General features: G+C 40.1%; 1 protein-coding gene across 3 annotated transcripts in view; it reads right to left on the bottom strand.

The window, feature by feature from the left end:
* itpr3 (inositol 1,4,5-trisphosphate receptor, type 3) overlaps positions 1–6749 on the bottom strand; it is a 90364-nt gene extending 83615 nt beyond the window's left edge. For all 3 annotated transcript variants that reach the window (XM_023957006.2, XM_023957007.2, XM_023957008.2), the window contains exon 1: positions 6341–6749. In XM_023957006.2, the coding sequence (XP_023812774.1) occupies positions 6341–6432 (92 nt within the window). In that variant the 5' untranslated portion in view covers positions 6433–6749. The remainder of the gene's footprint in view (positions 1–6340) is intronic.
* Positions 6750–15025: the final 8276 nt, after the last annotated feature.

Raw genomic sequence — 15025 nt, 5'->3', positions numbered from 1 at the left:
TTACAGAGGAATCCGATTTGTCCATTTATAACTTGAATAACTTGCACTAAAGAAAAGAAAACTGGATTAGGAAGAAGATGTTAATGAAAAGGTATCAGAGCAAAAATTGGAACGCGGGGGTGGGGGGACACTTTGTCCAAAAAGCGATGATGGACACATAAAAGAAATTCCAGTCATACAGCCTAAATCAGGGGTGGTGAACATGTGGCTTTCGCCCAATAAAACTGAGCAGGCGAGGGGAGTCTAGCTCCTTAATGCAGCCAATTATCGGCAGCTCACCACTTATTTGACCACCACATTGTTATGAGATGAGTCATTGCAATGTACAGTTTTCCATCAAATATCAGCTTTTCCTACAAATAGTCATTTGATAATTACAAATTAAAATAAAGATATATAAAAGCAAAACATTTTAATAACAGTTAAAATTAAATGTATGCTACACACATCTGAAATGTAATGTATTTAAGGTGTTTGTTGTGAATATGAATTACTCAAAACACCTGGGGGGTATTCCAGAAAGCAGGTTATGCTAGTTACCATGGTATTTTTGAGGCTAAGGAAGCGGATAACCTCAGCTTTCGGTTCCAAAAATGGAGGTATGTTTCAGGGTGTGTTAAGTTGCCATAGCAACTCATGCTCTGAACATAACCTGGTCTGGAGCAGGTTTAGTTGAAGGTTAGTTTGTTTTCAGAGAAGTGAAGCAGCATGGCGTGTCCATTTGAAGAGGATTTAGTGGATGAATAAGCTCAGATAATACTTTTTCCACCATGAGAGGGTGATAAGACCAAGTATGGATGTTTGAAAAATAAACTTTTTTACTTTGATGTAACTTAATTATTTGCTTCAGTTAAGATAAATCTTTTTTTTAGTTAAGTCAGCTTAGAAATAACACGTAAAACACAATTATTTTACTTTCATTCAAAGTAATTCAATTAAGTAGGTGTAACTTTGATGCTGCTGTTAGATCGGCACCGCAAGGAATTGTGGGATACCATTCCCTTTGCCTGTCTTGACGGATTTTGGTTTAAGTCTGGGTTTTTGTCCAAATGTGTTTAGTTGTTTTGTTGTTTTACTGTGTATTGTCTAGTTATTTGTCCTGTTATTTTTAATTCTTTCTGCACCATGAGTGAGAGGGAGGGAGAGGATGATGAGATTATTTAGCAGTCGGAGAAATGGTAAAAGACATCACTATATCATATTGGGAATTCTTGTTTTTTCTTTCATTTTATTGTTATAAAGATGAGTATTTCTGCAGGTTCAAACTTAGACATATGACAGTCCAAGAAGTACAATAAGTTAAGATGGAAAATATTTAATTGAATTAGAGTAATATGACATTTAGTTAGATAAATATGTAAATTTGAGTTGTAAAACAAATATTCAGTTGGATAGACATAAGAAATTAGATTGAATAATGTAAAAAAAAAAAAAAAAAAAAAAAAGAAATTAGATTGAATAAATTTAACTCAATTACTTGTTACAAATTGAATTAATTCATTTAAGTTGGATAATTTATATATATAAATGCGTCACAATGAAAATGGAAATGAGATAGAAACTCGTGCGTTTACTTTGTTCGTTCTTTTTCTCCAAGCAGAAACTCTTTCTTTTGATGATGATGCAGCCGTATTACTTTTTTGATGGGCATATAATCTTCATACGCCGTGATTAAAATCCCCGACTCCGTCTCACTGAAGTATAGCGCTCTCTTTTTTTCACCACCCGTTTCCATGGTGACTCCGGAAATCGGCGATCCATTGAGAATGTCTTTATGTACTTGCCGTGCACGAGCATTAACCCAGGGTTACCAAGTCGAGTGCAATTACGCTAACTCATATCCGGTCTTTTGGAACCGACATACCCAGAGTAAGCAAGTTCAGGCGGTTCAGCCAGAGTTCAGGGTTAAAGTCAGGGTAGTTTAAACATGCTTTCTTGAATACCCCCCAGACGGATGCTCTTTCCAGATGTTTGTGTATTTGTTGATGTAAGGGTCATTAAAAGAGGAATGTTGAGATAAAAAGAATTACCAGCTAAATACTGTTGGATGAATGGTGAAATATTCAGTTTTTATCATCGTAAATCTGACTTCAGCAGTCAGTGCCTCACCAGCCATCAACCTCACTGCCCGTCACTGAGTAGTCGTCTGTGTCAGAGAGAGGCAGAGAAAAGAGTGAGATAGCGAGAGAGTGTGTGTGGGTATGAGATGAGAGAGAGAGTGTGCGTGTGTGGAGGGGGTATCTGACCTCCAGGGTAGTCGGTAGTCGAAATAAACACAAGTGCAATACTTGCTGTTGTATTGTAGGGAGAGGAGTCTTTTATGGAAAATAATATGGCTTTAATGGCGTGTTTGTGTGTGTGCGTCTTGGCAGGTCAGTATGTGGTGTGGCTCCTTGACTCTCACATTGAAAAAATTCGGCTCTTGGTGTCAAACTTGTTCGCAACCCCTGGTCTAAATGTTAGATATTTTTGCACTGGCCTAAATGCCTGTTGGTAACCTGAACAACAGAAACTTGGAACATAGATGGACAGGTGTTTATCACAACAGAAAGAGAGCAGAAAATATACTGTATCTGTCCTTCAAATGTCTCTATGATGGACATGCCAGTATCGCTATGAAAATTTACTTACAATGTTAATGTTGCCCTTAATTTGAAATAGTTTGTTGCCTGTCTTTGTTTCCTGCTTACTTTATTGCTCCTTACAGAGTAAATACATTCAATAAAATACATTTAATTAATAAAATGAATTGTTTTTTAATGATACTTATTTAATAATCATATTTATTGGTGGATATTTCTTCAATCAAATCAATCTAGAAAAAAACTTTTGGACTTTGTTTCTTTGAAACGAACCTTTACTTCATCATCTGGACACAGACAATCAGTTAGGTGAAGTTCCCTCTGGTGGTTTGTTTTACTTACTTTAACATGACATTCAGCACATACACCACTTTCCTTCCCTGTTTGTTACTCATACACCAGCTGCAGCAAAGCGAGGTCGGTGCAGGCTCGGTAGCTGTTAGCATGTCAACGCACCATAACGTGTATCAAATAGTCTGTTTTATTGAGAAAAATGAGTTAAACATTAAAATAACAAGTTTAAGTACTAATATTTGATTTAATATTTTAATCTATTACCATGGACTTCCACAGAGCCTTAGAGCTCTGATTCCCTCTGCTGGTGTCTCGCGATCGTCTCCAGCGAGACACTGACTTCATTTTCCAACAGGACACTGTGGTCCACACAAAAGAACCCCTCAGCGCCTGGCCAGTAACGAGTGAATGATCTAACGAGACAGAGTAGATATAGGACTGTTATCAGTGAAACCTGGCAGAAGCACACACTGATACCCGTGTGACACTCTGAAGCACACACTGATACATGTATGACATTCTGAAGAACACACTGACACATGTATGACATTAAGGAAAACACTAACACATGTGTAACACTCAAAAGAACAAACTGACACATATATGACACCCTGAAGAATACACTGACAATTATATGATGCTCTGAAGAACATACTGACAACTGGGATGACACCCTGAAGAATACACTGACACATGTATGACCGTAAGAACACATTGACACCTGTGTGACACTCTGAAACACACTCTGACATATGTATGACATTAAAGAACACACTGACAGATGTGTGACATTCTGTTGGACACTGACACCTGTATGACACTCTGAAGAACACACTGACATGTGTATGATGCTCTGAACAACACACTGACACATGTATAACACTAAAGAACACACTGACACATGTGTGACACTCTGAAGCACATACTGATACGTGTATGACACTCTGCAGAACATACTGACAACTGTCTAACACTAAAGAACACACTGACACATGTATGACACTCTGAAACTTACTGACACCTGTGTGACACTGGAACACACACTGACACCTGTGTGACACTGGAACACACACTGACACCTGTGTGACACTGAAACACACTGACACCTGTGTGACACTGGAACACACACTGACACCTGTGTGACACTGGAACACACACTGACACCTGTGTGACACTGGAACACACACTGACACCTGTGTGACACTGAAACACACTGACACCTGTGTGACACTGGAACACACACTGACACCTGTGTGACACTGGAACACACACTGACACCTGTGTGACACTGGAACACACACTGACACCTGTGTGACACTCTAAAAAACACACTGACACCTGTGTGACACTGGAACACACACTGACACCTGTGTGACACTGGAACACACACATACACATGTATGACACTCTGAACCACACACTGACACCTGTGTGACACTGGAACACACACTGACACATGTATGACCCTCTGAAACACACACTGACACATGTATGACACTCTAAAAAACACACTGACACATGTTTGACACTCTAAAAAACACACTGACACCTGTGTGACACTGGAACACACACTGACACATGTGTGACACTGGAACACACACTGACACATGTGTGACACTGGAACACACACTGACACATGTGTGACACTGGAACACACACTGACACATGTATGACCCTCTGAAACACACACTGACATATGTTTGACACTCAAGAGCAGTGTTTTTCAACCAGTGTGCCGTGGGTGATGGTCAAGTGTGCCGTTAGGAAATCCCCCTCATTAACTGATCTAAAAACATTTCCCATCTCTAGGATATCAGCTCTGTGTTCATCCAAACAGGCCCTGATAAAACACTGAGTAGTTAGAAATAAGAAAGATCATAAAATACTTTTTTCTTTGTGTTTATTTGATTCTATTAAAGACATTTTGATGAGAATGCCGGTAACATGATTTAGTCACAGCTTCAGCTCTGTTTTAGGAAAAGTCCTGCCCCTTTAACTGTCTCCACCAATCATTGTTGGAGGCTTAATCACACGTCATCAGCCTGCCCAATCAGAGGTGTTTCAAGTCTTCACTTCCTTGTTCCGATTCTTCTCCTAAAGACTCTCAGTTTCAACAAAAATACCAGCTAAAGCTCGTCTTTAGCGGTGTAGCTTTCCACTGAATCCGCTGTCAGACCGTGGAACAAGTGGACAAAACCATGAAGCTCAGAGAAAAGAGTCTATCTGCGTTCGGCAGCTGATTGCACTACATCTCCCTTGATGCATTGTGTAAAAGTGACAGCACAATGAATCTTCATTGTTAAACGTCTTGAAACCACAACGAACACGCATCAAACAGTTTTTTAATATTCTAACTTAACTTTTAGAAAAAACAGCTGCAAGTTCCAGCTTTTTCTGCCACAATTATCACAAAAATGCATGAGAGATTGTGGAGGGGCTGTAGATCAATACAAACTATGAGTTTGTCCTTTTTTTTTTTTTGGATGCTGGTATACCGCTGGATTTTTGTCAAGGTTAAAGTGTGCCGTGGCTCAAAAAAGGTTGAAAAACACTGGTCTAAAGAACACACTGAAACATGTATGACACTCTAAAGTACACACTGACTGACAGATGCTCTGAAGAACACAGACACCTGTGTGACGCTCTGCTTAAATTTTCATTTCTCATCTCTCTCTTCTGGTGTTCCCCAAGGCTCTATTCATGGTCCTTTACCTCATTCCACTTGGTAACATATTCCATAAATTCAATATCAACTTTCATTGTTATGCAGATGACACCCAGCTCTATCTCTCCAGGAAACCCAATTCCTCCAGTGATTAAATGAAATATTTCACATGGGTCGGTCCGAATGCAGGATGCATGTGTGAACATCAGTTGTATTGTGTACATATTGACATGTTGTGTATGTGGGCATTTTTTGAGCCCACAGGTATGTTTGTGGCATTTGGGTGTGTGAGGACAGTGTACCTTTGTATCATTGACTCACTACCTATCTTTAAATCCAGACTCAAAACTCACCTCTTTAAATCTGCCTTTCTTCTATGATTGCCCATCCATCCGTTGGCTGATTTTATTGTGTTGATTTTATTTATTTATTCTATTTTCTTTAGTGTACAGTGTCTTTGAGTGGCAAGAAAGGCGCTTTAAATAAAATGCATTATTATTTTTATTATTGTTGTTGTTGTCATAGTCGCTTAAAGCATCAGGCATGTTTGAACTTTCCAGTAAACATCACTATAAAAAAAAGTTTGAATAGTTTTAAGTTATATGCACTAGTACGATACATATTCTGGGCTTTTTTTTTTCATCTTCAAATTTAAAGTTTATAAAAAAATTGGTATGTTCAGTATTGATGGTAAGGTAGGGGAAGGTACACCATCCACTTAAAAGAGGTTTTCTTTTCGTTTAAGTTCTTAAAACATTTCCAACGCGTCTGAGCCTGCGGGCAGAGGAGCTGAACTCACCCCAGAGTGCTGATGAAGCCGTTCACCGAGCCCTCCGCGTACAGGGAGACGATGTCCCCGATGTGGAGGAAGCTGGAGCCGGAGTCCGACATCCTGCTGCCGCCTCACGGAGCTCCGGCGGCGGGTCGGTCCACGGACAGAAAACGGAGTCCCTCACACTTCCACGGGAGGAGAAGTTCTCTCCTGCAGCAGCCGGAGTTCAGACAGCAGAGGAGGACTCGGTAAATTCACCCCGCGCGACTCCTCCAACCGCACTGGCGGGTTTCTGACGACTGAACTACTCTTTGGAAGTTCTTGGAAGGTGGCGCTGGGAGCGGCGCGTGCCTGCTGCCGCCCCTGCCGAAGGAGGGAACCCGCGGGGCTGCAGGTGAGCGTGTTCACGCACAAACACACGCACGCGCTCCCGCCCAGTGCCCTCTCTCTGCGCCCACGTCACGTGTTTGCGCGCGCGCTCACTCAAGAGCGACTTTAAAAACCAGGAAGTGAGTTTTAGAGTGACGATAAGAGGAGTACAGTCACTTCCACTGCTCTGTTTTCATGCCGGTGCGTCCACTGACAGCCTCTGAAGCTGTACCATAACCACATAAACCACCAACCAACCTTTACCATAACCATACCTCCATTAACTAACCTTAACCATAACTACAACTCTTCCAACCTTTACCATAACCACCTAAACCTCTAATCAACACCTACCATAACCACAACTCCACTATCCAGCCTTAACCCTTACTCCACTAACTAACCTTTATCATAACCACCTTAACCTCTAATCAACACTTACCATAACCACAACCCCACTAACCAGCCTTAACCCTAACTCCATTAACTAACCTTTACCATAAACCAGGGGTGGGCAATTCCAGGCCTCGAGGGCCGGTGTGTCTGCATGATTTCCAGATAGCCTTGCCCTACTCATGGCTGATTACCTGGTTCAGGTGTGTCCAGCCAATTAGAACATGCCAGAGCAGGGTATGCTGGAAAACATGCAGGAATGCGGCCCTCAGTGCCCACCTCTGCCATAAACACAACTCCTCTAACTAACTTTTACCATAACCACAACTTCACTAACTAACCTTAACCATAAACACCTCAATCACTAACTCACCTTAACCACACCCAAACGTAATTCCAACCCAGGAACATGCTTCCACACAGGTCCTTTGGTCCCGGAGCGGTTCTTCATAACAGAACGAACCACACACTCTCGTCACGCGGGCCACCTCCTGCACATACTGAGCGCTTGCACACCAACTTAAAACTTCACAGTAATTTTAACAACAACAACAACAAAAATGTCCCAAAGCTGTCCTGAATTCTAAAAGTCTACAAAGTAGCTGAAACTCAAAAAGTAAAATGTCAAGTAACATATTCATGAATGGACTTACTGAAGTCAACTAAAACTAAGCCATGAAGATTTGAAATCTCATTAAAAAAAACTCAAAGCAGGAGAAAATAGCATTTTCTGAAAAAACTAGACAAACATAAACGTTTATTAATTTTCTTATTTTTTTCCATTGGTGCAAAGTTGAGTTTTAAGTCTCTTATAATGAATCTGAATATCTGGCAACAAGAAGACTTTATCAGTGTTTGAGTAGAACGTTTAAAACACATTAGACAGTAAAACGTAACTGTGTACATTACCACCCCTAATTATCACACACTTGATTCAAAGAGAGACACGCTATTTTTAAAAAGATAAAAACCTCACTGTTCTCTGATCAGGGGCGGAGCTATGGGGGGTGGCTGCCCTCCAAGCAACACCCACACACACTTGTCTCCCGATTTTTGAGTCAATATCATGACAAAAGAGATGAGAAATTCATCAATGCAAGCTTCTTTAAGCATTGCAACTGCTTTAAAGTATTTAAATAAATAAAAGCATGCATTTGAAGCAAGGATCCCCCCCCCCCAAATAAAATGTCTCCTGTAGAACTTTTTATTAAACTGAGATCATCTATTTTTTGCACACTAAATATGTATTGTTCTGTTATAAAGAGCAAGTTGTTGGTAACCACCCTTTAGCTGAAGCCCCTCAGAGGGAGGTGGCCCAACGACAGGCTTCCAAAGGTCTCTGTTCCTCTTTTTGTCCTCTGAAATTAGCAGGGTGGAGACCCCATTCAGGAGACTTTGGTGCCGGAAAGTCCATTTTATACATCAAAAGCAGGAGTTAAGGTCTAACGCCCTTTTTGTGTTTCTCTATACCATAAAAAAAAGCATAGATTTTTTTTGTCTACACAAACCATTGAAATGCATTGCAGGAAAATTCTTATAAAATCTAAGAAAAAGTGGGAAAAAACGTAATTTTTAAAATGCTATTTCAAAAAGTGTTTGTGGACTTACAGAATAACTAAGGCCCTGGTCACAACTGGGTTCATACGGGTTTTGTGCCAATCAAGAAATGGGCAAACCTGTACGAGCACGCAGGTAGAAGATAAAATATAAAAGTCGTAGACCACTTGGTGAACTCATAGAACAAAAACGGTCAAAAACACACTTTATTTCTACCGGCATGCTTTAGGTGACAGGTCATATGTAGAGTTTAATGCAGACAAAGTGTGCATTATCAGAAATTAACACACGCCATGGAAGCCTGAACTGTCCGACGCGAAGCCGAGGTTTCTTCCGCGAAGTGCATTCATTCTTATAATGCACTCTGTGTCGGCCATTAACCCGCTAATACCATGGTCACTTACAGAAGAAATTAATATTCAATCAGTTTTTAGTACTTTATTCTTGTTATTTGATCGGTTTGGATCGCTTTTTTTACAAAAAGCGGACCATTTGTTACGTGGTGCAGCACATTGTCAAGTTACTGTGACAACGCGCCCCTCGACTGCAGCGGCACAGGAAAGCAATATCTATGCTGATGGTCACGATGGGTTAAATAAAGCACCGGTTCAGAGAGAAAGTTCACCTCTTACTGCTTGTTTTTGTCCAGATGATGAAACTAAAGTTTGATTTAACCCTCTTAGATGACCCCACCCTTACATCTAAGTGTTCTCCCTACCATGACAAAGGTGGATAAAGGTGGAAAGATTTCATGTAATCCATGGACACCAGTGAAGATCACAAATTATTGAAGAAAAAAGGTTCAGTGCACTGTCTAGTGGGTCTAGATGACCCAACTCCTAATGTTAAAGTGCCTAGGATAGTACAAGGGTTAAAGAAGCCAGCGCAGTGATACAGAACATTTAAGTTATGTGACCAGGGGCCTCATTTATAAACGTTGCGTACGCACAAAAGAAGGCGTACGCCACTCTCCACGCAATAGTTGAGATTTATAAAAAGCAAACTTGACGGGAAAATGTGCGGTCCTTCACGCAAGCTCTGACCCAGGCGTACGCACAAAAACGGGTGAAATGAGAAACGGCGACGCCGTCTGCAGATGGAAGAAACACGTGAAAGTGAAAATGACAATACTGCCTCTCAGAAATAACATGAAGACTTCACAAAGCAAGTCTTACAATTAACAGCCTACACGAACACCCGTTTGATCGATCAGCAGTGAAACAAACAAAAAAAAATCAAACGAAAATTACAACAGAAATTCAAATGAACACATATTTGCCAAAAGAAAAGTGAAATATGTTCTGTAATATTGGCATGTTGTGCAATTCATCCTCATAAATAATATAGTTAACAGAACGAAATAATGTACAAAACTGATATTATCTTCAGTGTTTCCGTCTGGTGGAGCAGATATAGGTGCGGGCGTGCGGACGGACAGACAGATGCATTAATTGTCCACTGGGGAAAGTTGTTTTCACAGTAAAACATTTCTTCATAAGCTATGGAATTATGGTATTCATGCATATACCTTTAGTCTGTTTTATTTTTGATAAAACAATGTATGGCGTATGTCTCAAACATTCAGAAAGCAACAAGAAATTACATTTGCGCTGATCAATTTCCCATTTCCACGTCGATTATTACCGACATCTGTAGCTTGTCAGATGTAATTAAATGGAGGGAAATAAAATGCCCCATCACAATGCGTAATGACGCACAATGGCTGATCTTGTGCTCTTAGAAGATGTGGCAAATGGAAGAATTCGGAGTTTTATAAATCCGAATATTTCTGTGCGTACGCACGTCCTGTGTTTCATCCGTACGCCACTTCTGACGCAAATCCTATGCAAAGTTTTATAAATAAGGCCCCAGATCTTCTTAGGTGTACATTATGACTGTGCATTATCACTTTTTAATGCACTGTTTAGTTCTTACTTGCAAACTACAATCAGGCCACAAGCCCCCTGCTCTGCTCCATTCTGATCATCCACCGGCAGACAAATAGATCCATGGACGTCTTTGTTTTCCTCGTCTGAGCTGAAATCTGGATCTAAACTGTACAGTGGATGGCTCCAATATTGCTCGCCTTTTTTGTTGCATCACTAATGTTAGTTTGGGGTTGTAAGGGGCTGTAAGCTAGCAAGAGAGAGTGTAAACAAAGGGATGATGGGAAATGAGAGCAGGCTTACTACTCTCCAACAGTCCCACCCACATCTCAGAAAAGAATGTTGTTGTTTCTCTTTCGGCTTTTCCCATCAGGGGTTGCCACAGCGAACAAGTCGCATGGTAAACTTGGCAATGTTTTACGCCGGATGCCCTTCCTGACGCAACCCTCTCAACGCAACCGGGCTTGGGACCGGCACAGAAGCAGAGAAGGGAATAGGGAGCAGCCCGGAGTCAAACCCTGGTTTCACGGACGGAAGGCGCCGCAAACCAGCACGAGCTAAACCGGCTCCACTACATCTCAGAAAAGAATGATGAACACAAAGTTTTTTGATGTTGCCTAAAAATGGCAACATTATTGAAAGACCACTGGAAACACTTTGAAAAAAGGAGGCACTGTAATCATGTCTTTCCGTTTTCTTTTCTCTGTTATCATTTTTTAGAGCTGGACTCTTGGCATCATTTTAGCATTGAGTTCATTTCTATGTGTGATGTCCCGTGTGTGTCTTTGTGAAACATATCAGAGGGATTGGATCTAAAAAAAAAACTTATTGTGAAAAAAAACTTATTGTGAATATCATTTTTAGGTCTTACATTACACATTAACATTACAAACTAAATCATAGAACTCATCAGTGGGATTTACTCCAAAAATATTTGGCATTTTTCTAATTTTGTACAACACCAACACTAGAAATCCTCCAAAAAACCACAATCCATTCATGACCAAATGATCCATTTATCATGTTATAAAGTGCTGCTGGAAAACAGCTGCACTTTTTCAGATCAGAAATAAGCAATAGGTGTTTATGGATGTATTTAGGTTTTTTGGAGGATTTTTACTGTTGGTGTTGCACATTGCACATCCTGCTAATTTCAAGTGAACTTTTTATGGAGAGCAAAATATTTTACGTTATTTAAGGTTTAACTTGAGTTATTATGGATTAATTTTCCTTTTTTTATTGATATTTATGTTCAAAAAGTTCAGTTTTAAAGGTTTAGAAGTTTAGCTTTAGTGTGTTCAGTAAATGTTTATCTTGTTCGTCCCAAAACCCAAAGCGTGTTTTTAATTTAGGGCCCTGTGTGACTGAGTTTGACCCCCCTGTTATACGAGTCTAGAAAATTCATGCATTTTTGGAGTAAAATTGACAAATAAAAGATAGGGAACATAAAAGGATGTTGTCAAATTCTGTTTGTTTGCGAGGGGGGGGGGGGGGGGGGGGCTAATGGGGTTACTCGCCCAGGGAGAAAGTTAGTGTTGAACCGCCACTGACTCCAATTTCCACTTGCCCTGAAAGCGGCAGGTCAACTTCCTTTTCTTTTTAGATGTACAGTCGACACAAGCCAGAAAGTGTCACAAACGGGTCGCATAATGATTTTGCATTTAAAGCTAAACCATTTAAATAGCAATAAAAATTTTAACAACTGAAGACAATCCATAACAGATATATGCAGAGGGGAATATAGAAATGAGAATATAAGGTGCATCACATGGTGTTGCCTGTTTTACAGCATGCGGTGAATACCATTTTTTTGTCTGTGGGTTCTAGTTTTCATGAGTCTGCATTATTTTCCAGAAAGTAGTGGTCTGAGAAGATTATCTCCAGGGTGGTCTTTAGAAATCTTATTAGCCACCTGGCCGGTGTAAATGTCGGCCAAAGAGCCAAAGATTCTCTCTGCTGTCCTCACAGCTCACCACATGTTCTTTTTTGTTTTACTTTGTTCTGTGCAGCTGCCAAATCTCTCAGTGTAGAAGTAGGTTAAGATGGTTCCTATTGTTGATTAGTAGAAATTGATGAGGGGGCAGATGAACAGAGCTCAGCTTCCTGAGGAAACTGAGGTCATTGCTTTTTTAACTTGGTGGGAGATGTGAAATCTTCAAGAGAGGTCAGGAGACACGTTCACCCCCAGTAACTTGAAGCTCTTTGGACCCTCTCCACCTCTTCAGCACGTAGAGCCTGCAGTGCAAAAACAGGCCCCTTGGGGAGAAGTTGAAAATTCTTGAAATTAAAAAGAATGTTGCCAATGGGGTAAGACAATGGTCTTAACCAAGAAGTCCTATTTTAAGAAAGAATTCTCGGTAAGACATGTTTTTTCAAACTAAGATTATTTTGCTACTGAAAAACTTTTTTCATGTGAGTATTTGTTTATTTGCAAGATAGAAAATAAGAAATCTTCCTTCAAACAATGGTCTTTTACCTTGTTAAGTTTTTCAGTGTCGGATAAATTCCTCTGTTTTCTGAAGCTAATTTATATTTCCATATTTCTTTTGCTTTTGAGATGCTTTGGTTATTTTGAACGCACCACTGCACACGATGCTGAACTTCCTGTCTGTAGGCCGACTCGTCTTTGTTATCAGAGTTATTTGCAGACATGCCACCCGTCTGCAAACTTGGCCATAGTGTTTGAAAGGTGGGTTGGGGTGCAGTCGAGTCTGAACAGAGAATATATGTGTGAACAATTAGCTGCTAAAACCTCATGTGACAGTTGACAAAACGATAACACAAAGCAACATTACTAAACCTAACATGAACACAAAAACTTTCACTCATAAAACTCCCTTAAAGAGAGACAATAAAGGCACACATCCTCACAAGATCATAAAAAAGAATTGGAAATATATTTTGTAGGTTTAACTGGTTACACAATGATTCAAAGTATTTCCACAACATCATGTTTTCTTACAGTCCTTCATAGGGGGGTTGAAGATACATTTGAAAAAGAGCAGACTAAATAAACTGAAAGGGACATCTGATTTCTTACGATGCTGCTTTGGAAATGTGTTGATCAAAGATAAGAAAAAACAGACTTTCCAGTTTGCATCAAACACTGTAATTCCTTAAGATGGAGGACAAGTCAGCCTTTGCTCCACCTTGTTTGTTGGATTTTACAGATTAAACCCCAGCTCTGGAATTTAACTGATAAAGTCTGGAGTCTTCTGAAGTGACCCCGATCCTCATCCACAAGATTTTACTTTATGTTTCTCTTAAAGTTGGAAAACTGAAACTAGAAATCATTCTGTGCATTTACAGCTGTCTGTAGCAAAGCATTGAAGCTGATACAATCTTGGAGTTAAGATTATTGTTGCACTTTTGATGCACTTCACTGCAGGTAGCAAGTTTTGGCAGGTGACTCTGTGCATCTTGACTGTCAGGTGCTAAAATACAGACAGTTGATGTAACTTTAAGACCCACTCCAATGAAAATAGTGATTTTGGTGTTTTTAACATGTTTTTGTAGCATTTTTCTCATGATGGAGAATACGGATAAAGAAAATTAAGGTTAAAACTGTGTTATTAAGAAAAACTGTGAGTATTTCTTTATTCAAAGTTTGAAAAACCATGCAGCTGTGATGTAGAACCTACAACTGGCAGGCCACAAGCTCCCTGCTCTGCTCCATTCTGATCATCCACTGTCAGACTTTTTTACTACAGCGCCACGAAGGGAACATACTATGTAGACAGAAGAGAAAAGAGCCAAGAAATTTGAACGTGGAGCCCATGTCCGCAAAACGCTGTAGGGAACTATAATTTTAACCGCCATGAACCAACCTGTAAGATAACACTAACTTAACATCCAATCCGATGCTTCCCCTGGCATACTATGAACATGCTTAAGTAACATCCATATTCAAAGCTTCCATCAAAGTACTATGAACGAGCTTAACAGCCATGAACTTTTCTTCCATTTGGCATACTAATTATACAAGCTTAGTAACATCCATTTATTCGAAGCTTCCATCTAAGTATTACTAACGAGATTAACGGCCATAATTTCGATGCTTCCTTCTGGCATACTAATAATACGGGCTTAAGAAACCTCAAAATTCGAGCTCAATGCATTCTATAATACAAACTTAAGAACATCCTAAATTTGAGGCTTCCAACTGGAAAACAATTTTCTTCAAACATCTATAATCCAAGAATTTACATTCATTCTGCTGCTAACATATTGGTTGATTCAAATCAAACGTCTCATTTGAACGCAGAGGAGGTCCACCGCCGCTTCACTTTCAGTGCAGAAATAGGTACGTGGAGTGCAGTCGTCGTTGCGGCACCAGATCAAGGAATGCAGGGGCGACAATATCATCCGCCAGAAACGAAAGTGCTGACCGGGGAGTAGGGGGTCACAGGCTCAGGAAGCGATGCATAGATAAAGACAAAAGCAGTATCAGTCTTGGCAATTAACATATAAATAACTTAGAAACTGATCAGTTTTAGAATGCTTGAGA

This window comes from Oryzias latipes, chromosome 7 (genome assembly GCF_053564925.1).
Source record: "Oryzias latipes strain Hd-rR chromosome 7, Olatipes_Hd-rR_3.1".
Taxonomy (NCBI): Eukaryota; Metazoa; Chordata; class Actinopteri; order Beloniformes; family Adrianichthyidae; genus Oryzias; species Oryzias latipes.
This window is presented reverse-complemented; position numbering and strand designations above follow the sequence as displayed.